Source organism: Bos indicus, chromosome X (assembly GCF_029378745.1).
Source record: "Bos indicus isolate NIAB-ARS_2022 breed Sahiwal x Tharparkar chromosome X, NIAB-ARS_B.indTharparkar_mat_pri_1.0, whole genome shotgun sequence".
Classification (NCBI taxonomy): Eukaryota; Metazoa; Chordata; class Mammalia; order Artiodactyla; family Bovidae; genus Bos; species Bos indicus.
This window is the reverse complement of record NC_091789.1, coordinates 799,383-824,497: the sequence shown is the minus strand read 5'-3', so window position 1 is coordinate 824,497 and position 25,115 is coordinate 799,383. Positions and strand designations below refer to the sequence as shown.

Here is a 25,115-nt window from a genome sequence, read left to right as displayed (position 1 = left end):
GAGTTAGTAAAACAATCACTGGAGACCCCTCTAGCTATCAATTTGTGTGGTTCTCTACTCCCCTAGAGATATCAATAAAGAAAAGGAAAAATACATACGTGTGATTGCATGCTTAGAATATAAATTGGAGAGGAATAAAAAACATCTAAGAAAAATTTTTCATTGCCAGCACTCCCAAAGAAGGGGTGAGGACAGTGTTTGTGTTGGGATGGGGAGGTAGGAGAATTAAACTGTATGTTTCATACAGAACTTTAGGCTTAGCTCTGATGTTTTAAAGATAATAGAGACACCAAAACACAGACCAGTATAAAATAGTCACATAAAAATTTCAGGATAGTCTCATGGAGCTATAAAGCCTAGGTTTCTGAGGCTTTAAAAGCCACTTAGAGGAATATCAAAGGAGCTTTTCCACTGTGCTCAAAGATATGAGGTTTAAAGAAAATGGAGGGTCCATTTCTTAGGAAAAATGCTGCATTCTACAATTATTTAGTATTATATAACAGAAATAATTAAAATACTTGTGTGCTCATTTATATAACAGTTTACCATTTCAAAGTATATTAACATATTTTATCTTGTTTAATAACCTAACAGAGAGAAGATGATGAATCCCAACTTCCATTTTATTTGTTTCTTATCCATCGTCAAAAATGGTCATCTAGTTGGGAAGAGATTAACAAACAAGGTTAAAAAATGTGAGGCCCGAGAAAAATGAAGAAATAAACAGTGGCCTTTGGATACATCAAAGTACGTTGATCTCCAACACATAAACAATAAAAGTTCATAGTTCGAAAATGATTTGGAGTCATCAATTTAGATCAATGATTTATTTTATTTTATTTTTTAACTGTACAATATTGTATCGGTTTTTGCATATATCAACATGAATCTGCCACCTAGATCAATGATTTAGAGTGATTTTTTGTGATTACTACTGAGTGAAAATGATTTGGACACACAGAAGGTAACCAAAGGCCAGAGACTGACCTCTCAATTTTCAAAAAGGTAAAGGATGGATTTCCATGACTAAAAATGGATAAATTTGACTTGGTTATCAGAAACATTCTACAAAAAATAATTAAATATCGATATTGTGAGTATTTAGAACATAGCAACTGCTGAAAGCATGAGTTCCACAAAGAATACCATAGCAAGCTAAAAACTAATATCCATTTTGGCTAATACTACTAATATGATATTATAGTGTTTCTTGATTTTAATATAATATTGTGGGATTTTGCCTGACCAGAAGCTTAATGTATTCTAAGAATGTGACATGTTACATTCTAAGTGAAAGTGTTATTAGGCTGTATCAATAGAAGGAAAGTCAATGGAGTATACTTACTGGCAGTGCCCTCTGCAGTTAAAATTGTAAAAGATTTTATGTACATATGATACACATAGCCATTATCTGAAGACAGACTAATATTAAAAGGGGTTACCAATTCATATTCACGGCACATATTTATGTGTCTAGTATACAAGTAACAGTTTTGTTTATGGAATTTTTCATTTCAAATTTATGTTTTAACTTCAGAATATTAACTTTTGAAGACAAAGTTTATATTAGACGATTAAACCATCAACTGTAATCTTTAAATCTACTACACGTTTATCTGATAAGTCACATGCATGCTAAATCACTTCAGTCGTGTCTCACTCTTTGCAACCTCATGAACTGTAGCCCACCAGGCTCCTCTGTCCATGGGATTCTTCAGGCAAGAATACTGGAGTGGGTTGCCCCTTCTCCAGGGGATCTTCCCCACCCAGGGACTGAACTCACGTCTCTTATGTCTCCTGTATTGGCGGGCAGGTTCATTACCACTAGTGCCACCTGGGAAGCCCTGGTCATCAATTTGTGGGTATTCATGCATGAAATATGCTTTTTCAGATTAAGAAGCCCCAAATCCTTTTGGTCAAATAGGATCAGTTTCGAAAAAATGACTTTGAAAATCCTGTTGCTAAAAATGACAGTCTCACTTCCAATAAGACACTATTAGTGTCATGTTAAACACTTAAAATCAGGCATCCTAGTGGACAGAAACATTAATAAATTTAACTCCATATTCTTTTACAAGCTATTACATTACAAGACTCTAGGTAATCAAAGATTTTCAGTATTGACTTTATCTAAGGTTTACCTCCTTAGATAATGTGAAATCCAAATTGTCTTACCTCAGCATCCTTAAGTTTTGCAAAATTTGACTGTGCTCCAATATAGTATGAAATGCCTTTTGCTGCACCTTCCAGAGTTGCCCCTCGAATCACCAGGATGAGTAGGACAACATAGGGGAAAAGAGCTGTAAAATACACCACCTACCAAGAACAACCAAAAGTTATTATTTTTAAAACTCATGGTATATAATTATATACAAAGTTACTAGCCAGTTGAAATATTTAGCCTATTAATGTCTGATAATACTATACCAAAGTTGGCGTAATTTCCTCTTTCTCTGTTTACCACTCTTTGAATGATCCACTTTCAAAACACTCTGATGTATGTGGCAATGTTTCCCAGGTTTATGTTGTAAATAAAGACTATTTCAGCAATGGTTATTTGAAATCCAGATGAAGTGCTTTCCTAAATGTATCCTAATAAATGTTGGTAATTTCATCTCTGGTTCCTCTGCCTTTTCCAAATTCAGCTTGTAAATCTAGAAGTTCAAAGTACCAAACAGTTGCGTTCATTTCACATACTAGCAAGGTAATATTAAAACTCCGTCAAGCTATCCTTCAACAGTACATGAACCAAGAACTTCCAGATGTACAAGCTGGATTTAGAAAAGGCAGAGGAACCAGAAAAAAATTGCCAACATCTATTGCATAATAGTAAAAGCAAGGGAATGCAAGAAAAATTATCTGCTTCCCTGACTACACTAAAGCCTTTGACTGTGTGGATCACATAAAATTGTGGAAAACTCTTAAAGAGATGAAATACTAGGCCACATTACCTGCCTCCTGATAAACCTGTATGCAGGTCAAGAAACAACAGCACCAGACATGGAACAACGGACTGGTTCAAAATTGGGAAAGGAGTACATCAAGGCTGTATATTGTCACTCTGCTTATTTAACTTCTATGCAGGGTACATCATGCAAAATGCCAGGCTGGATGAAGTACAAGCTGGAATCAAGATTGACTGAAGAAATATCAACAACCTCAGATATGCAGATGATACCACTCTAATGGCAGAAAAGTGAAGAGGAACTGAACAGCCTCTTGAGGAAAGTGAAAGAGAAGTGTGAAAAAGCTGGCTTAAAACTCAACGTTCAAAAAGTGAAGATCATGGCATCCAGTCCCATCACTTCATGGCAAATAGATGGGATAAAAGTGGAAACAGTGTCAGATTTTATCATCTTGGGCTCCAAAATCACTGTGGATGGTGCCTGCAGCCATGAAATTAAAAGATGTTTGCTCTTTGGAAGAAAAGCTATGACAAACCTAGACAGCGAATTCAAAAGCAGAGACGTCACTTTGCGGACAAAGGTCTGTCTAGTCAAAGCTATGCTTTTTCCAGTAGTCATGTATGGATGTGAGACTTGAACCACAAAGAAAGCTGAACATGAAGAACTGATGATTTTGAATTGTGGACTTTTAAGAGTCCCTTGGACAGCAAGGAGATCAAACCAGTCAATCCTAAAGGAAATCAACCCTGAATATTCATTGGAAGAACTGATACTGAAGCTGAAGCTCCAATATTTTGGTCACCTGATGCAAAAAGCCAACTCATTGGAAAAGACCCTGATGCTGGGAAAGATTGAGGGGAGGAGGTGAAGCGGGCAACAAAGGATAAAATGGTGGATGGCATCACTGACTCAATGGACATGAATTTGAGCAAATTCCAGGAGATAGTGAAGAACAGGGAAACCTGGTGTGCTGGTCAATGGGGTCACAAAAAGTCAGACACAACTTGGTGACTAAACAACAAATGTCTGATAGTGAAAATCACCTCTTGGTAAATTAGTGCATTAAGGTGGGAAGGAAAATGATTTTAAAGTAGTTTAAAAAGTAAACTTTTAACTGCAGTGGTTAGTCTCTGTTCAAATCCTGTGAAAGTTTTTAAAGTGAGTACTGGACACTTGATATTATTATCCTTAAAGCTACCATTAAAAGTGTTTGAGAGCACACATATATACATGTGAACTGCTTGTATCCTAGATAACACATGGTTCCAGATGAACAGACTGCCTTTGAGGCTAGCTTTTCATTAATGTGGATAATTTCTTTGCTCCATAGATTTCCTATGTTTGGTAATATACCCAAGGAGATGATTTAAACAAACCATCCCAAGACCAGTAAAAATTAATTGCCTGGGTAAATGGAATTTCATGGATTTTTCCATATTAACATCAAAAATCAACCAAGGGTTTAAAAAATGTACAATCGCAACACTGTTTTGGAAAATTTCCACTGAATTTGTGATGTTCCTGGTATTTTTGTGATCTAACAGTATGTCCATTACAATGTAACAGTAACTGTGCTAGATATTGTACCAGGAACACAAAGATAGTATCCACAGTTATTCTTGTTCTCTGTCCTTATGAAAATTTCAGTCTGGTAGTTACAAACACACACATGTTTATTTTTCTGGGTATTGTACAGCTGCTCACAGAGAAAATTTCATGTTCTCTGATATTGCCACAGTGCTCTCTGAAAGTTTAAAAATAAAACAATGACATAGGAAATGTTTTTCAGAAGAGGACTTTCTGCTGAGAGAGGGTTCTGAGTCAATTTTGGCAAGCTTTAAGAGAACACTTGTATAGCTTTATTTTTTTCTTTCTCTCTCCAACAATGGAATAATGGGAATGCTGACACTATTACCCTATATAACATATATAACAGGGATCTAGACTTTCCAAACCAAAAATTGTAACATATAATTCCACTCAAGATGCTTCTTTATTATAATAGGATGGAAATTTTAAAAATATACTCCCAGAATGCTGTATCAGCTAGAAGGGTCCAAGTTTAGAGAAATCACACACATCTAGTACTAATTTTTGCTAGTTTTATTTTTAACAATAGCAGTGTTGTTATGTATTTTCTTAGAGTGAGGCTGCCTACTTAGAAAGCTCTTCACACATTCGAAGGATCTCATGATAGAAAAGAACATGCATTTGATACTACTTGGCATTGAACTACAATGAAATTGGAAAACAGCAACATCACTGTCTAAGGTGTTTTCTAAATTACCTTTCCAGAAGACTTTATTCCTTTAAATAATGCTGCTCCGACTATGAGCCAAGCCAGAAGAAGACAAAGTGCTAAATACCAAACAATGACTCCAGTCTCATCCAGTCCACTTGACCGTTGGAGTGCCACTTTACTGAAAACACAGATGTCCTTTGATTAACACACAATCATTCATCTTAATACATGGAATTTTGTAATACCTTTCATACAGGGGAAGCTTCATGAGTATTTTACTAATACTCATACTAATTCATATTTATTCATATTAATACTAATATTAATTAGTATTTATTAATGTTAATATGACATCAATGTCATATGAGCCTTTTACTGATACAGTTGTATGGAGGGGCAAAAATAATTCAGTGATAAGTCAGGCTCAAAACTTTCTGGTTAACTGCAGCCAATTCAAAATTTCAAATCATAGAATAAAAGATCCACTCATTCCTTTAGCTCCGATTTTCCCCTAAAATTTCAAAGCTCCTCTATGGAAAAAAATTAACATCAGATTATTTTACTCATTATGGTATTTTTTTCTCAAGTTAAAATGACAGAGAAGACATTTTAAATTGTATTAAATATTTTTGTATTCATCATAGTGTTAGTCACTCAGTCGTGTCTGACTCTTTGAAACCCCATGGACTGTAGCCCATCAGTTTCCTCTGTTCATGCGATTTTCCAGGCAAGAATACTGGAGTGGGTTGCCATTCCTTTCTCCAGCGGATCTTCCCGACCCAGGGATTGAACGTAGACCCAGGGATCAAACCCAAGTCTCCAGCATTGCAGGCAGATTCTTTACCACCTGACCCAGGGAAGCTCTAATTCATCATACTTGTTGTTATTATCAAAGCTAAATGGTCCCATTATTTATACCTTTTTCAAAGGCTTTCTGGAAAATTCCATGATTTCCACTAGGGACATATATAGATATAGGATTTTACTTCTTAGCTTGATGTTTAGAACATTTCAGGGGCCAAATTTTAAAAGGGTCACACAGAGCAGTAACATGGAGATGAGGAAGATTTCATTACAGCAGTAGTCAAAGAAGTTATATAAGGGTAAAGGGCAGGTATACAGTAAGGAGATTAGAGATCATTTAAAATTAATAAAAGCAAATATAACCCCAAACATCTATTTTGTCATATAACGACAACTATAAACAAAATGAATAATGAAGAATTTCAGCCTTAAATAGCAATTCTGCCCCTAGTATTATTCATCACCCAACTGTTTATCATTAGAACTTGCTCATTATAGTCTAAAATTTGCATATTTTTCTTCAAAGCAATGCCCTAACTTATAGATAATAAGCACTATATAAATCATCACTGACGACCTTGTGCCCATTTAATAACTAACTTATGAATGACAATCTGTTAGCTATGGGCTAATTTTGCAGGCTACTACTATTCACACAGGATAAACATTTGAGTCAAATGAAGTATAATTTGCTCTTATACGAGTTAAGAAAGGAGCTGATCAATATTTTATTTTATTTATAAAAAACTTTACTAACATCTGCTTAGGATGTAGATAATGTACTGTACTCACTTCCAATACTGTTCACTGGGAAGCTGTCCTGTCTGATAAACTTCACTTCCATTGATGCAGGTAAGATTGTTGGCGTCTACCCAGCTTTTATTCGCTTGAAAGATTTCATTTATGCTTATACTCACATTACAATGTGTCACTAAAATTAGAAAACAAGAATACACACAGACATGTACTTAGTTTTAGACGAGTGCTTTCCTGGAAATAAATTTTAAATGGTGAAATACTTAAGGTACTGTCTAAATTCTTATTTAGTGAATGTGGAGTAGAAATTTCACAAATGGAATAAGCCATGCACACTCAGCAACTTAAATTTTCTCTACTACTAAGCTGAGGGTGAGTATGAAAATAGCTGCCCTTTTAAACTATGTATTTTTATATTTACAGTTTATTTACAGTAACAACAGCTATAGAGTAATAGTCATTTCAATTGGGATTCAGTACTCTAGGGAAATTTTCATATGTGGACTTATTTAACCTATATAAATAAATGACACCTTTAAATTCCTAAGAAGTGTTAAATCTGTATCAATTTATTCTCCAATATACACAGCCAATCCCAGTGGTAATAGTCTACAATATTGATGCTACATTATTCCAAAGACTAGCAATACTCACCATCTCCTGAACACTACTATGTATCATAAACAGTGATTTTCTCTCTTACCACTTTCCCATTTTCTTCCTTGTCTACCACTGACAACCTAGGTCTGCAAGAAGTACTCCAAGTAGTGGTTTAGCTTTACTGGCTGCCCTCAGAAATTAACATATTGCATTAATCAACTTTCACATTATACATGACTTATTCTGATTTCATCAGTAACCTGTGGCTCACTTAAAGTTGAACCTAAATTTGTTAGGAAATGATTTAGGCCTTTAATCTTGTTAGAAAATATAAAAGAATGAATGATTCAGAGTTAACAATAAATAAATGAATTTTACCGAAAGGTGATCTGCTACAGTTTCCATCAGCCCAACTGATGGAACATTTTGACCATGGTAGTTCACGTTGAAAAGAAGCAAACAGGTAGTAAAGACTATAGGCAATTATGACATTATAATAGATTGTCACAAAAAGGGATATCAGGACCATTGTAATCCCCACACCTGGAAAAGAGAACAATTAAAAACATAAGTACTGTGGTGGATTCATTTTGATATTTGGCAAAACTAATACAATTATGTAAAGTTTAAAAATAAAATAAAATTAAAAAAATAAGTGAAATTTCTTTTGCTAATTCATACAGCTGCATTCTCAATTTCCACAAAATCTATTTTAAACTGAGAAAACTGTTTCAATGTTTTCTCTTTATTGGAGGCGTGGGAGACAGTACTGTTGTCTGAATAGCTTCTCAAAATTATTTTGATGATTGATTTTTTAGACAGATTTTGAGTTGATCAGGAAAAGGTGCTAAGATTAAAGATCTATATTAAGCCACTGAATTCACATAAAGAAAAGCCATGTTCTTTACTCATTCTTATTAAGTCTGTAAATTCTTGTCAGAGTGGGTACTATTAAAAAAAAAAAAATTTCAAAGCTCATATCCTATCGATTCAGTGACCAATACTCCCATCTTCATCTATACACCAGCATTTTGACAAGTAGAAGATAAAGCCTCTGAAAGAATGTCCTAAGGGGAAATGTACAGCATTTCTACAAGGTGTGTAAAGAAAATTCAGTAAATTGTAATTATCTGAATTTAAACTTCTGAAATTTCTTTAACTCTCTAGTTTGAAAATGCAGCTTAGCACACTGAATATCACTTCTATGCTAAGACTAACTTTTGAGGTAGCTTCCTTAATATTCCAGCATAATAGTCTCTTCACCTCACTATAAGTGTATTTTTGATGTTACATTGAAACTTTTACAGGTAGCTTTCAGCAGCTAGCACGTACCAAAAATGATATATAATCTTCAAACAGAAAGGCTGTTTAATGTTTAATAACAATCAAAGCATTAAAAAAAAAAATGTTCCCAGTGTCCTATTTCCATTAGGATCATCCAAGAAAAAAATAGTGACCTGCCCTTCAACTTTCCTGAATGAGGCATTGTAAAAGATAGGCAAAAGCAACATGACAGAGACCGCATACGGAGTAGAAGAAAAGGCAGAGCCATAAAGTTAACACACAAGACTGTTTGCCAAGAGAATTCAAAAGGTGAAAATAAAACAACTTCCTCATATCCTTCTTAACCCCAACAATATCTGCAGCCCAAGATAAAGAGAAATACATATTAACATTTGATTTCTAAATTTGATGGTGGCAAATAAAAAAACAATGTATGTCTCTGACTTTGAAAGTTAGTTGCTCAGTTGTGTCCAATTCTTTGCTGCCTCATGGACTGTATAGACCACCAGGCTCCTCTGTCCATGGATTTCCCAGGCAAGAATACTGGAGTGGGTGCCATTTCCTCCTCCAGGGGATTTTCCTGACCCAGGGATCAAACCTGTGTTTCCTGCATTGCAGGCAGTTTCTTTACTACCTGGGCCATCATGTCCAAATGTTAAATGCTTTCATCCACGCAGTGAGGACAGCTATATGCAGAAACAAACCAATAAGCATAAGGAAAACATTTTAATACCAACCTTGAAACAATGGAAGAATCCTCCAAACTGAAACTGGACCTAAGCTAGAAAATTGTCCCATGGAGCACTCTAAGAAGAACAAAGGTAAACCAGCCAGGGCTAGCATAATCACATATGGTATTAAGAAGGCACCTAGAAAAGGCAAAAAAAAGAACCAAAGTACTATTATATGCCCAAATCTTGATGGCACTTTGACAACCAACACAACATTTTGAAAGCAGTCTGATATAGTGGAGTCAGAGAGAACTGAATCTGGGCTTCAAATCTGTAAGAAAGTTGTTGATTTTCTAAACCTTGGATTCCTCATCCATGAAATGGGGATGCTGGTATTACCTAATGAGGTTGTTGTGATTATTAAAAACAATAACCCATAAAAAGCAATTCAAAGAAGTTGAATGATCATAGGCTTTGGAGACAGATAGACCTAGGTTTATATCCTGGCTTCATCATGTACTAGTTATGTGACCTGGGGCAGTTTATCTAACCTCTCAATCTTGGGTTCCTCATAAATGGGAAGAGCAATGCCAAGTCATCAGTTTGTGGTAAGGATTTAATCACAGAGCCTATGTGAAAACACTTCACAAAATAGGCAGGCATATAGTGTATGTTCAAAGCTAGTTTCCCTCCTCTCTCCTTAAAAACTAACAAAAACAATCTGCTTTTAAGGCTTAGGGTTTAAATGTTAAATGTGGTTCAAAGTAGAAGCTATTGCAGTTAAGTTCATTATTCTCCAAATAGTCATGTGTCTTCACTCAATGTTAAAGAAACATTATTTTTGGTCTAAGAATCTTGAACCCTTGAGATGTACTCAGAATTAACATTCAATTTCATAAGGACTAATATTCCTACATTTAGATTATTCAGTCCCATTTTTGTTGGTTTTGTTGTTGTTGTTGTTAAACCTTTTATTATTTTACGTTTATCCTGTCTCCTTTTAGGGAATACAATTCATTAAAACTTTGACCAGAATTTTGGTAGAAACGGGGACAGAATATTACATTTGTTGTTTAAGTATTCTAGAAGTCTTAAATTAACAGTGTTTAATAAGAAAATGTGGAATAAGTGAGTAAAATAGACTTTGGGTTGGATTATGTACATTTTTTTCTTCATATAGTTTTCCCATTATGATACTATAACACCATACCTGGGCATTACATTTTTTTCTAACCCTAAAAATATATTTTACTAAAAATAAGAAGACAATAAAGTACTTGTTACATGCAAGTCACTAGTCACCAGAGCATAAGGACAAATATGTTTTTACAGATGTTGCAATGTACATACCATCATTACTATGACTAATAGAAGTTTAATTCCCACCAATGGTAAATATGAAGAAAAAGTAATACAAAATATCTGTTTGAAAAACAATATGCAATATTTTGCCAGCCCAGTGTAAGCAGGTTTGTAGACACACACAAAAATCAATTTTCCTCAGTGTTATCAATGGCTTTTCACCCATTATATTATTTCATTATTAATAACAACCATAACTGGTAGATTAGCAATACAAAGTTCACACTACTGACCTAGACCCTAAGGTAGTCTGATACTTCTCTTTCTTATAGTGTTAAAAAGCATCTAAAGATAAAAATGATTCCAGATTTTAGCAACAGTCTTTTAAGCCTGACCATAAGTTTAAATCTAATCTATTAACTTTTGACAAATTTGAATTTCGTGTTCCTGTTCTACCCTTGGGCAAAAAAGAGAAGCAACTGAGAGAGAATAGATCATCCACTACTCAAATGATGTGATCTTTTAAAAATGAGAGCCAATATGATAAGCTAATTTTTAGAGGAAACAGTGAGAGAGGTAATAGCATACAATAAAATAATGCCATTTTGTTTCAGCTAAGTTTAAAAATTCTATATTAAACCTAGTTTGATATAGTTCCTAGAAATCTATAGTAAGTACTGGCCCTTTATGACATCAACTCCCAGGGTATTTCTTAATTTAAACCTGAACATAAGGGGCTGAAAAGGAACCTGAATGCTTTTCTCAACTACACTGACCTTAGGACATATGATTCCTGACTAATCTTCCAGCTCAAATGTATACTAAACTCTTGATTAAACAATGTTGGCTCTAGTTGGTAATTTATGTTGGTAATTTATGGACCAACACTTAAAGTGTTTGATAAACAGAGCTCCTTTCTTAAATCTTTGAAGGGCAATATGAATGTTTTAATATAACCAATTAATAAGGAATGTAAGATTGAAATATCGCCACACAAAATCCTATTGTACCAAGAAAAATAATTACAGTGGCATAGTTTCACTGGTATCCAATTTTGAAATATAAGGGAATGTCACCTCTACACTTCTAATAGGACTTGTAATTACAAGTAAATAAATATGGTGTAAGTGAAAAGTTGTTTCAACATTACTAGAGGATTGTGCAATTCATTCTGTTTCCTTTTGGGTGTCACTTCAGAATTATTTTTTTCTCCTTGTTCTAATTGAGTCTTCTTTAGTGATCTATGAGGTATAAACCATATTGTTTTACAGAAATTAAACACCTAGCCTTGAATTAAATTCTATTGCATTTTAGAAGGATCTTCTACCTGGTCAATCCAATTTGGAATATATGTAACTGATATTGCAGCTTAACGTACAAAACCTTTAATTACCTTTTAATCAACTCTTTCCAAACTTAAGTTTCCAAAATGTAATGCCTTATTTTATTTAAGCAAATGATTTATTTGAATTTCCTATTAGAATGAGAATTCCCTGCCTTTTACTTAGATTCAGCAATAAATTAGGCAAAACACAACTTGAGTCTGAATACATTATTATAGGAACATGTATAAATTAAGAAGAGTAAGTCATATGAAGATTGTTTGGGATTTCAAATGAGAAATCAGAAGTGCTAAATACGCAACTTTTATCAAGTTTATATCTGAAGATCTTATGAAACCAGCTTTCCAACTTGAGCTAGAAAACCATGGTCTAATAATAAAATGAAGTATGCTCATTTCCCATCCTCCCACTAACCCATATTATCATATACCTTTCCTTAGGTCTTAAATATCATCAGAGGCCATAGAGCACCTCCCTTAAAACTGAAGGGGAAATAAATTGGGGCAGCGGGTAGTACCTCCGCCATTGTTGTAGGTCAAATAGGGGAATCGCCACACGTTCCCCAGTCCCACTGCATATCCAACCATAGATAAAAGGTAATCTGATTTTTTGGACCAGTTACCACGCTCCTGATTCTCATCATTTTCATTAACATGAAGATTCTCGGGTGCAACCTCAGCATTCTAGAAAAAGAAAAATATCATCAGCTTATTTTTCTATTAAAAATTACACAGAAGCATAATTTCAAAAATTCATAGAGTGACAGTGAGAGAGAGAAAGACATACAGAGGCAGGCAGGCAGAGACAGAGAGAAACAAACCCTGAAAAACATAGCCAAAGAGAACGTTTTCCAAAGCTAGTGACACCTCTGTGCATGACTGCTTTTAAAATGAAAAAACCTCTGTAGGTGGATATTTTTACTAGTTCTTTGGGTTATGTCATCCAAATTTTAGTGAAAAGGTTCCATGTGGCACCCAGTATAAAAGGCAAATGAAGATGGCCAAATAAAATTTCAAGTACAAATGTCTTAAAGATGAATTAGGTGAAATCAATACTCTTGAAATTGGAGGAGCTCTTTGAAAAACAGGTTCAAATATAGTTTCTGCTTTTAAAAAAATTCATAGACTCTTTTTCATGCTGGCTAGTTTTGGTGTTTGGAGCTGTCAGGGAAGTTTGAGTTCCTTTCCAGAGTAAAACCAGTGCTTTTCTGAAAGCCACAAAATAATATTCAGACAAATTCTCATGTCCCATCAGGTGGAACGGCACTCTCTCCACTTCAGAGAAGAGGGAAGGGTTCCCTCAGGTCAGGTTATTTTCTTATTTCCCTCTAACCTATGGACACAGTTCAGAGAGGGACAGAACACAGAAAGTGGTGGGCATACCCAAGGCAGAAGATGAGGCGACCATAAGTCTTCTCGCTACCAGAGTAAGAGCTGTCCTGTTTCCTCTCCTCTATGGGGACATCTCAGTCACACTTGAAGGCAGTTGAACAGAAATGTGGTAAACGGAATAGCCAAAGAGAGCAAAAGCTGAGATTTGCCTCTCCTTAAGTTTTCCCTTCCCAAGCCCTCCACAGGTCCGCAGCTCACAGACTCCTACCTCCTTCCTTCTGCACTTGAAGAAGCTCAGACACTTCAACTTGTCCATGGTTCACTGGCTCCCTGGGCTGCTCTGCCTGTCTCTCAGTCTGGCCGAGCTTGACTGGTGACGGATACACACTCCCCAGTCACTAGCTGCCAGAGTGAGCCACCTTGCCCAGGGGTGGGACCATTTATGGAGGGAAGCTCCCTCCTCCCCCGCCTGGTTGCCCTGTCATGTCAATTACCGGAAGGGACTAAAGTGAGGCTCCGGTTTTTCCCCAGGTAAGCTGGCATGTAGCAATCCCCTGCCCCGGCCCCGGGAAAGGGCTGGGCTGTGAGAGAGTGGAGCAGTCGGAGCAGAGATGACTGATAGCCTTTGACTCAGAGCCTGGCAGCTGCCTTTGCAGTCTCTCCTCCTTTCCTGGGTTCCCTGCTTCCTTGTAACCTCTCAGTCTGGTCTCTGTCCTGGGGCCAAGTGCTGATCTCTACCAGTGCTTGAGGCAGAGAAGGACATGGTCTGTGGGGTTCATTCCATTCCCCAAGATTCTCCTTAACAGACTGTACTGTCCTGGGCTCTGGGATTTCCCAAAGTTTTGCCCTTCACTAGAAAGCACTTGATCCCCTGGGGCAAACACTGCTCCCAGAGAGGAAAGCTCGTGAATTGGGCACCTTGAAAAGCAGCCAGTTGAGATAAGATTACTCAGCTGGCTCTACCTGAAAAGAGCAACTTTGAGCCTGTGTCTGAAGTGCCTTTCTCAGCCTTCAGGACAGTGTTGCCCTTTACAGGGAATGCTTTGTGTAAATTTCAAAGAGGCCAAACAAAAACAAATTATTGAGCAGGTTTATGGGAAATTCTAACCCTAACAAAGGACTCCACTCTGCAAGAAAGGCGAGGCCTGGAAAGTAAACTATGAGGAAGCATCCTGGTTGGGCCAGGGAGGAAAGTACTATTATAATTCTGTTTACCAAGGTAACACCTTTTCTTCAGAAAACTCAAAGGATTTAAACTCTATCATACCAGGCAAAAGATGGTGTCAGTTATATGAGGCACAGTATAAATCGCTGCACACGGATGAACCAGCCATGAGCCAAGTCCTGGGTCCAGCATCCAGCTCCTCTGCTCTCCACCGGCTGACAAGAATCTTCCATTGGCAATAGAAATATGCCCTGGGGAATTTGAGCAGGTAAGGCAGAAGAAAGTCCATAAGGGAAGTGGGAAGGTAGTCAGGAGAAAATATCAGTAAGTTTCATCTAATTTTGTCTTGAATGAAGCACAGGTTGGTGTGTATGTCTGTGTGTGTTTGTGTCTGTGTGAGCATGCACATGCACGTGTATGTGGACCTATTAGTGTTATATGCTACTGGTATGACCTAAAGGCTAAAATGAAGGAATTGTATTAACCTGTTGCAGACATAAAAGAGAGGAGGGGAAGGAAGACTTATAAACCTCTTTATGAAAGGATGAGCTGAAAAGCAAACCTAATAGCATTTACGAAACTATCAAAGTCGCATATCAAAATTCTATTTACATGGAGCACTGAAAATAGATGGTAACCAAAGTCACTGCAGATGGTGACTGCAGCCATGAAATTAAGAGAAGAAAAGCTATGACCAACATAGACAGCATATTAAAAAGCAGAGACATCACTTTGCTGACAAAGGTCCATCCAGTCAAAGCTATGGTTTTTCCCAGTAGTCATATATGGATGTGAGAGTGGGACTATAAAGAAAGCTGAGCACTGAAGAATTGATGCTTTTGAACTGTGGTGTTGGAGAAGACTCTTGAGAGTCCCTTGGACTGCAAGGAGATCCAACCAGTCCATTCTGAAGGAGATCAGCCCTGGGATTTCTTTGGAAGAAATGATGTTGAAGCTGAAACTCCAATACTTTGGCCACCTGATGTGAAGAACTGACTCATTGGAAAAGACCCTGATGCTGGGAAAGACTAAAGGCAAGAGGAGAAGGGGACAACAGAGGATGAGAGGGTTGGATGACACCACTGACTTGATGGACATGAGTTTGAGCAAGCTCTTGGAGTTGGTGATGAACAGGGAAGCCTGGGGTGCTGCAGTCCATGGAGTCACAAAAAGTCAGACACGACTGAGTGACTGACCTGAACTTATGGGAATAGTGATGATCTAGAGGGATGGGAGAGTCTCTCTGATGGCTCAGTGGGTAAAGAATCTGCTTGCAATGCAGGATTCACAGGAGATGCAGGTTTGATCCCTGGACTGGGAAGATCCCCTGGAGGAGGAAATGGCAACCCACTCCAGTCTTCTTGCCTGGAGAATCCCATGGACAGAGGAGACTGGTGGGCTACAGTTCATGGGGTTGCAAAGAGTCAGACATGACTTAGTGACTAAACAGCAGCAACAGAGGGATGGGATGGGAGGGTGGGAAGGAGGGTCAAGAGGGAGGGGATGTATGTATACATATAGCTGATTCACTTTGCTGTACAGCAGAAACTAACACACTATTGTAAAGCAACTATACTTCAATAATAAAATTTAAGAAAAATTTTAAGAGACTAGGAATCTATCTATTTCAGGGATAAGTGGTAAGCAGGGGAAACAATCAGCAATTTTCCCTGCCTGTTATACAGTAGAGAAATTTCTAACAACTTGGAAAGTTTGAAAGTTAACGTGTTAGTTACTCAGTCGTGTCTGACTCTGTGACCCCATGGAGTGTAGCCCTCCAGGTTCCTCTGTCCATGGAATTCTCCAGGCAAGAATACTGGAGTGGGTTGCCATATCCTTCACCAGGGGATCTTCCCAACCCAGGGATCCAACCTGGGTCTCCTAGATTGAAGGCAGATTCTTTACCATCTGAGCCACCAGAGTTTAGAGGCATAAAATTTAAGACAGAAGGTACTTTAAAGAATGTAGTCTTTGCTTATTTGCTTGCTTTAGGTATATTATCCCCATCGCTGTGCATGGCTTTCCGTGATATGGCTTCTTTCTAACTTTTCAGTATCATCTCTTGCCAGTCTCTGCCTCAAACTCGTGAGCTTGTGTGTCCTTTCCAGCATATGCACATAACATGTTACTCACCTCGGTGCCTTTGCTCATGCTGTTTCTTCTTCTGGAAATTCCTGCCTTCCTCATTTGGCTAACTACTACCCATTTTTTAAGACTCTGCTTAGGTATTACCTCCTCCAGATCTTTCCACAATAGTTGTGCCTCTATTACTAAAAACTAGGTTTAGATGCCTCTCCTCTGGATTTCTATGCTATTCAATACTCATTTTACATTGTGTAAAATTACTTGCCTCAAGTCCTTTAAACTGCAAACTTTCTGTGGGTAGGGAAACTGTCTTAATCATTCCTGTATTTCCAATACCTGGCACAAATCCTGACAGACACAGAACAGGCACTCAGGAAATGTTTATTAGGAAATTTTACTCAGAAAGGGCCATTTAGAACTTTGTGGTCAAAGAAGGGAAAGGAAAACTGGTCTAGAATCTATCCCCAAAAGATCATAAAATATCAGGGGCTCATTTTCTCTTTCTGGTAGTCTGACTTATTAACTGATGAACAAATTGTGTTTATGAATTTTTTAATTTATTTGGGACTTGAAAGAAGTATAGAAATTGAGTGGGTATGTTAGAGCAAGTTCATGTGCCCAATGTAGAGTGAAGCCAAACTGAAACATCGAAGTTTGGACCAGAGAAAGGTTCATTGCAGGGCCAAGCGTGGAGACAGGTGGCTCATGCCCTAAAAAACCCTGAGCTCCCTGAAGGGTTTCGGCAAAGCATTTTTAAAGGACAGGGTACAAACGTGATCAGTTTGTGCCCAATTCTCTGATTGGCTGATGGTTAGGGAACAGGCAGTGTCACAGGGGTTAACATTATCAGTCCTTAGGCTCCAGGAGGCCTGGGGCTATGTGCTCATGGTCATCAAGTGGTTAACATCTTCCATTTGTTGGGGAGGGGGAGTTTTTTAACATCTGCAAAACAACTCAAGAAATGTGCATCAAATACTGTTATCTAGGTACTTCAGAGAGGAGCTAAAGCAGAGGATATAGGGGAGAACTCTGTCCAGGAAGCCTCTTTGGGTCCTGCTTGGTTACAAATCCCCCCTCATCTTTATACTCCTCAATCTTGAGGAAACAAGGTCTGAACAAGAAAAAGAATAAAGGTTCAGATAAGTAGATCAATCATAAACTTGACAGAGGTACCCATAGGGTCCTGGTCAGATACAATTCCAGCAGATACCGCTTTGAAAATGGCTGGTGGCATCAGAGTCTGACAGTTACTCCATTTTTGCTTCCAAACGCATTTCTCTCCTCAGTGGCCAAACGAAATGTTACCATTACTGGTTTTAATGCTTTCCTAGATTTCATATCCTTGAAAAAATGCAATAATTTGAGCTCAGAAAATCTTCTGAACATATCTTACAATCTGAAAGCCTGCTCTGCCAGTTGTTCCCAGAGTATAGAGTACCTGATTCCTGATCTCCACCCTGAACTCCTTTCAGGGGGTGTTCAAAGTTAGCAGGAGCAGTGGCTCATGATTTAACCCTTGTAGAGGTAGATGGCAAGTGCCAATGTTTAGTTGGCAGAGCCCTTTCATCATAAATTTGACCATGGCTTTGAGGGCATTTCATCCCATGTGCTAGGAATGCTCATTCCCAGGTCTGGCGAATATTGCACTGATAGGCTACTCAATGTGCTATCTCTGGACTAGGACTTATTAACAGTGCCAAAAGTCTCTGGGCCTCTTGTCTTACTAGTTTCTTATGGTCCAGGAAAGTCAGTATTCCCTCTTGTTGCTTATTCCCATATCTAGAGTTACACTATTACAATCATTTATCTCATATGGGACTATATGTCATTTTATCAGAGGCTCAGTCACACATTTGTTAATGCAAGAAACAACTTTATAAAACAGCCATTCACTGGTGGGTTAGGTCAGAATGTTCCTTGTGAACTGAACAGAGATATTTTTGTTTAACATTTAAGCATGGGGGAGAGTTCTCTGAGATGGCCCATCATGTATTCTTTAAACGATAGGCAATGTCCCTTTAGTGATCAACTGGTAGCAAAAGCAATAGAATACAAAGGATAAAGTAAAAGAAACAAATCCAATATGGAGTTAGATTTGTTATTGCCTATTACAATTCCCCACTGTCGATGTCCACTCTACAGTCTTGTGGGAAAGGGATAGCTCTGGTTACTTTCTGCTGAACAGGGTGATAAAAGGCGATTGTAGAAAGGAATTGATCAGCCTTGGGCAGTGAATATTCCTTAGAATCTTTAGTAAATAGCACAATTCTCTTTCTTTCTTTATCTACAATTATTTGAACTGGATGAAACCTTCTATACTTAACTACTACCTAATTTGTAATTGGACTTATATGTTTTTGCTTCCAGTTCCCATGATGTGCTTGTGAGTGCCTGCTCAGTAATGTCCAACACTTTGTGACCCTATGTACCGTAGCCCACCAGGTTGCTCTGTCTATGGGATTTCCCAGGCATGAATACTGGAATGAGTTGACAGTGCCTCCTCCAGGGAATTTTCTCGTCTTAGAGATCGAACGTGCGTCTCTTGAGTCTCCTGCATTGGCAGGCGGATTCTTTACCACCGTGTCACCTGGGAATCCAGTTCCCATACCTATTTATTAATTTTAACTTTCTGTGTCATAACTATACTTAGTGGGGAGGATTTCCTTACATCTGGAAAAACACAGATTAAAAGCCAGTAATATTTCAGGCAACCCAAAAAATTATAACCATATTCATCAGTTTACTCAGTTGTATATAATTAATCTTTTTTTACTAACAGTTTTACGAAATCGGTTTCCGTTAGATTTTTAAAGTATGTTATCTAGCTTAGCACTATGATTTAAGTTATCAGAAACTCGTTTTTGTTAAAACATCCTTTTTATGACTCTTCTTGAAGATGTGGCAGTTTTGCAAAACATCAGCTTAGCTGCTCATAAATGATAAAAGTCTTAAAAAGTTTTGAGGGTTTTTTAAATGTTATTACCACATCCCTTTTTCCTTTAGTTCCAAGCAACACAGATGTTTAGATAAGTTCCAGAGACCCCAGGTAGGTCATTTATATCTCACAGGCACAGGAAGAGAAATATAAATTCCTCCTCTAACTACTTATACAAAACCCAGCCATTTGGGGCTATTTTCAGGGAACTTTCTTTTTTTCCAGTTCCCAAATATCCCAAATACCGTTATTTGTTTGTTTAGTTTAAACAAACAATAACAGTAATAGACAATAGCACATATCACCTGTTCACATTCTCATGCCTCATTTTCAGCAAAATCAGGATGAAAAAGGCGGATTTGGACTCAGTACTGAGACACTCGTTCACATATAAACACACACACCCAATAGCACCAACAGCAATACCGAAAGACCCACTTTGATATAATAACCAAGCCATAAGGGGCATTTGTTCTCCAGATCTTAGAGAGTACTGAGGCATTTTCTTTCATTTAGGGAGCATAATTAAAGATCTCCTCAATTTACAAAAATACCCCAGGGAACTATAAGATGGAACAGAGCTCTGATCATCCATACTTAATTATCCATGGCCAGGAGAAAGCAATGGCAACCCACTCCAGTACTCTCGCCTGGAAAATCCCATAGACTGAGGAGCCTCATAGGCTGCAGTCCATGGGGTCGCTAAGAGTCAGACACGACTGAGAAACTTCACTTTCACCTTTCCTCTCATGCATTGCAGAAGGAAATGGCAACCCACTCCAGTGTTCTCGCCTGGAGAATCCCAGGGACAGGGGAGCCTAGTGGGCTGCCATCTATGGGGTCGCACAGAGTCAGACACGACTGAAGTGACTTAGCAGCAACAGCAGTGTTATCAAATGTCAAGCAAACAATTCAAACCAGTTTCTCAGGGTCACACTTCCCTAGCCCCCCAAAAGAAGATTCCTATCCAATGCCCGATCAGTCCAAAAGAGGAGAACTCTTAACCAATGCATTATCAGAGATGAAGTTGAATGAATGACTGTGTGCATGCGTGCTTAGTCACTAAGTCATGTCCAACTCTTTATGACCCCATGGACTATAGCCCTCCAGGCTCCTCTGTCCATAGGATTTTCCAGGCAAAAGTACTAGAACAGATTGCCATTTCCTACTCCAGGGGATCTTCCTGACCCAGGGATCAAACCCATGTCTCTCACGTCTCCTGCATTGGCAGGCAAATTCTTTATCACTTCACCACCTGGGAAGCCTTGTATGAATGACCAAGGCTAGTTCAAAAGGGAAAATCCCAACCAAAGCCATAGAGAAGGATATCCTGATAACCTGTTAATCACCAAAGCTCCGTTAATCACCAAAGGTGTCTAAACTGGTCAATGCAAACTCTAACAAACAACAAACATATGGTCCCACAAACTAGAGATCAGACAAGCCAAATTCCAGAAATTCCACTTCCATTCCAAAATGGAGGCTGCAGAGCTGCCTGGCTCCCAAAAGAGAATGGATCATGAGTGGCTCACCCCAAAATGATACACACAAAAAGACAAACAACAACTAAGCTACATTCACACAGAAAATCAGAGGAGGTGTAGTCTAAAATTCCACTTCCATTCTCAGATGGAGGTCTCCAAACAATGGGTCCAGCTCTTGAAAGAGAGCAGACACAGTGGTTCTCTTCCCACAAGGGAAGCAGCCCAGATGGAGTGGAGACAATTCTGAGCCAGAGCAAGCTGGAGCGACTCACTCAACAACACTGAATGTGGACCATATCTCTGGATGTTTCTTGGCTCCAAACAGTCTTGTGCCATGGATGACAGTCCCTCTGAGATCTCTGAAGCAAAATGGGCTCCAACAGCTGCTGGGGGTTCAGGGAAGGGGCTGACCCAGGCCAGGGTTGATCTTCCCTGGGAACAGATTCCTAATTGTTAGTGCAAGTTCATGTGCCCAATGCACAATGGGTTCAAACAAATTGAAATGTCAGAGTTTGGAGCAGAGAAAGATTTATTTCAAAGCCAAGCAAGGATGCAGGTGGCTCATGCCCTAAAAAGTCCTGAGCTCCCCAAAGGTTTTTGGCAAAACATTTTTAAAAGCCAGGTTGGGGTGTGGGGGGTGTTGCAGGAAGATCCACTTATACAGAGTTCTCTGATTGATTGATAACAAGGGAACAGGGTGGTGTCACAGGGGTTAACATTATCAGTCCTTAGGCTATGTGCTCATGTTGCTGCTAAGTCGCTTTAGTCATGTCCAACTCTTTGTGGCCCCATGGATCGTAGCCAACCAGGCTCCTCTGTCCATGGGATTCTCTAGGCAAGAATACTGGAGTGGGTTGCCATTTCCTCCTCCAGAGCATCTTATTGAGCTAGGGATTAAACCTGTGTCTCCTGTAGTTCCTGCACTGCAAGAAGATTCTTTACCACTGTGCCACCTGGCAAGCCCCATGTGCTGATGTTTGTCAAGTGGTTAACATCTTCCATTTGGGTGGAGGGGTAGAGTTCACATCTGTAACTCAGGAAATGTGCATCAAATACTATCATCTAGGTACTTCAGAGAGGAGTTAAAACTGAGGACATGGGAGAAGGGCTGTCCTGGGAAGAGCCCATAGGGTCCTGCTTGGTTACAGGCACAAGAGAGAGAAAACTATATAAACTGAGTCATACGGTAGGGATGGGAGACCATGAGATGACTCTGTTTGTGGGGGCAAGAAATAAAGTTGGAGAGAGAAAGCATGGCTATGCATGTGCCTTGAAATCCAGGCCTAAACCATGATCTGGTAAGCAATAGTAAAGTGACTGTAAACTTGGAAATCACGCATAGCACATTCTATTTTTGTTGTGCAAAAATACCTCAAAATTATGACGAAGGACCTTCAAGCATCAAATTGTACAATGCTGGACTTTATGGGCCTTCTCCTCCAGTGTATGCACACCTCAGCCATGAATCTGCTTAGCTTAAAAAAAAAAGACACCATTTTAGAGATTTATTTAGAAATAACTCATCGGCAGCTAAAAAACCAACTCCTAATTGTGATTTTGTCGAGGAAAAGAAACATTAAAATAAAAACTGATCCAATAGTTATGGCTCACATTCTTTCCCCTTCTTACTGAGATTAAATGTATGTCACTATTCATAGAAGTCCCTTCCATCTTATTTTGAGTCACTAAATATATAAGAGATCATTATCTAAGGCTTTCTTCTAGCTATTTGGATGTGAAAATTTTGCACAAATCAGAAGGCAGTTGAACAATTTCACAAACTCAATTCTTACTGAGTAACCCCACTGTTTTCTACACCTCTTCTGAAAGAAGCCTCTTAAACTTCACCAGCTGAAATTGTAAGAGAAGGAATGCTACTAGTCTACCTACAGGAAAAAGAAATTAATATATTTTTTGGAAAAAGTCTCTCATAGTACATGTGTGTATATGAATTATCTCTTTAAAGTTAATAGTTTCAGACAACGACTTTATTAAAAGAATCTGACTCCATCCATAGTCAAAATATTAATAAATTATTTCTGAAAGTTTCCTTCAATCCTAGGAAGTAAAATATACTTAGGAAAGATAATCACATGGATTTCCTTGCTGCCAGGCAAAGAGATAATGATTCCCTAGCTATGTCAACTAGTGAATGGACAAAGAAAACACATACTAGTTTGCTACAGAATACTAGAGGATAGCATGCCAGAGACCCTTGAAAAAAATGAAAGCACCTGATGCATAATATCATACTGGTGCTTTCTAAACAGGAAAAGTGAATCTGCTAATTTTCATGATTTTTTAAACATTTGCTGTAGCATACTATACAGCTTTTCTTAAATATTATGTGTACAAATCATAGGTGTACAACTTGAAGAGTTTTCACAACTATAACAATCCCATGCACCAAGTTCAAGAAACAACCACGCCGGAACCCCAGAAGATCCCTCCTTACCTTCCTCCAGTTTAACTGCCATCTTGAATTTTAACACCATAAATTGGTTTTGCCAGTTTTTGAACTTTTCATAAGTGAAATATTATGGCAAGTACACTCTATGTTTGACTTCTTTTGGCTCATCATTTACATGTTTTGGAGACTCAGTTGTACCATAACACAGATCTGTAGTTCCTCTATTGTCATTCTGTTTAGCATTCCAATGTATGACTATACTATAATTTATCTGCTTTATTGATGGACATTTTGGACTGTTTCCAGATTGGGGCTGTTTTGAAGAGTGCAGCGATGAACTTTCCTGCAACATGTCTTCTATATGTATTTCTATTAGGTATAGATCCAGATACATTCAGGATCACAAGGTATACCCTATTCAGCTACAGTGGCTGTTGCCAGTTTTCCAAAGTGATTTTTTGATTTACATTCCCACCAGCACTACTCATAGATTTTTAAATGCCACATTGAATAGAATGGGTTGTGGAAGGAACAGAAGGAAGATGGAAGGAAGAGGATGCCTGGTGGAAGAGAAGAAATAATTATTTACTGAGCGAGACACTGTGTTGAGTGATCTACACTTATGGCCCATTTAATTTTTATAGAAATCCTTTGAGGTAGAAACTAGTATAAGCCCCTTTTTACAAATGAAGAAACAGAGGCTTAAGAAGTTGTGTGACTGGCTCAGAGTTACACAACTAGTGAATGACAAGATATTTGAACCCAAACTATGTGATGCTAAATATTAGGTTGGCCTAAGTTTTCATTTGGGATTTGCCATAAGATAGTGCCAAAAAACAGAACGAACTTTTTGGCCAACCCAATACTATGTTCTCCAACAACCTTACTACGAGAACATGAAGACAAGATGTTAGAAAATCTTTTGTTTGTGGAATTCCTGCTGCATAGGGCTTGCTACTCCACTAGCATTAATGGTGATATGGAATAATTAGGCATTATTTGACCCTCTGTAGGAGACAGGAAGAATAAAACAAAAGCAGGCCCTGGCCAGGGCTGCAAAAGAAATTTATAATTACTGACAAACTGGATAAGGCATGAGACTCTTGGAACAAGTGCAGAGGGAACAGTTCATAATCTTGAAAACAAGATGTGATCCTGGGGTTGGACTGGCATCTCAGAGTCACATGTTTTATGTATCTGGTGGAAAATCTATAGATAAGAATATTAGTCTTAGTTACTGATTTGTTATTGATTACTGCTTCCTAATTACTCAATGGTTAATGATCATTTTGTTCTGTGGCCCTGAAGGCCACATGAGTTATAGCTTAACTTCCCACTTACTCTTCCATTCACGCCTGAAAGTATAATAAAGCTGGCTTGGATTCAGTTTTGACACCTTCACCTTGGAGCAGTGCTGGTCCCCTGATCCTCGCTTTTCTCTGAATTCTTGTGTCTCATTTCTCATTCTCTCGCCATATCACGCTTTCGGAAACCCTGCTTGTCGAGCTGGTCTCGACAAGTGTCACCCAAACCGGGATCCGAAAGTGAATCCAGCCTCCGAGGCTAGCTCCTAGCGGCAGATAACGCAGGGAAATCCGGCCAGCTCAGAGGACGAGGAATGTACTTGGTAAGTACACCCCTGCAGATTTGTCAATCAGGGTAACAATGGGGCAAAATCCTTCTAAGCATAGTGACTATATGCAAGAGTTAAAAACTTTATTAAAAAGTTCAGGGGTTGAGGTTTCTCATTCCTCTTTTAAGAATTGTTTTCTGCCATTGAAAAATATTGCTACTGGC

At 38.3% G+C, this 25,115-nt stretch overlaps 1 protein-coding gene across 10 annotated transcripts in view; it reads right to left on the bottom strand.

Moving 5' to 3' along the window:
* Positions 1-25,115, bottom strand: part of SLC6A14 (solute carrier family 6 member 14) — a 433,497-nt gene that overhangs the window by 12,958 nt on the left and 395,424 nt on the right. For 5 of the 10 annotated variants that reach the window (XM_070784015.1, XM_070784014.1, XM_070784017.1 and 2 more), the window contains 7 exons: positions 14,507-14,655; positions 12,426-12,591; positions 9,330-9,461; positions 7,687-7,851; positions 6,745-6,883; positions 5,194-5,326; positions 2,176-2,316 (listed from right to left, as the gene is read on the bottom strand). In XM_070784015.1, the coding sequence (XP_070640116.1) occupies positions 2,176-2,316; positions 5,194-5,326; positions 6,745-6,883; positions 7,687-7,851; positions 9,330-9,461; positions 12,426-12,591; positions 14,507-14,655 (1,025 nt within the window). Of the gene's footprint in view, positions 1-2,175; positions 2,317-5,193; positions 5,327-6,744; positions 6,884-7,686; positions 7,852-9,329; positions 9,462-12,425; positions 12,592-13,290; positions 13,420-13,507; positions 13,674-14,506; positions 14,656-22,279; positions 22,384-25,115 lie in introns of those variants that run through there. The other 5 variants (XM_070784019.1, XM_070784021.1, XM_070784022.1 and 2 more) reach the window with 3 other exon arrangements.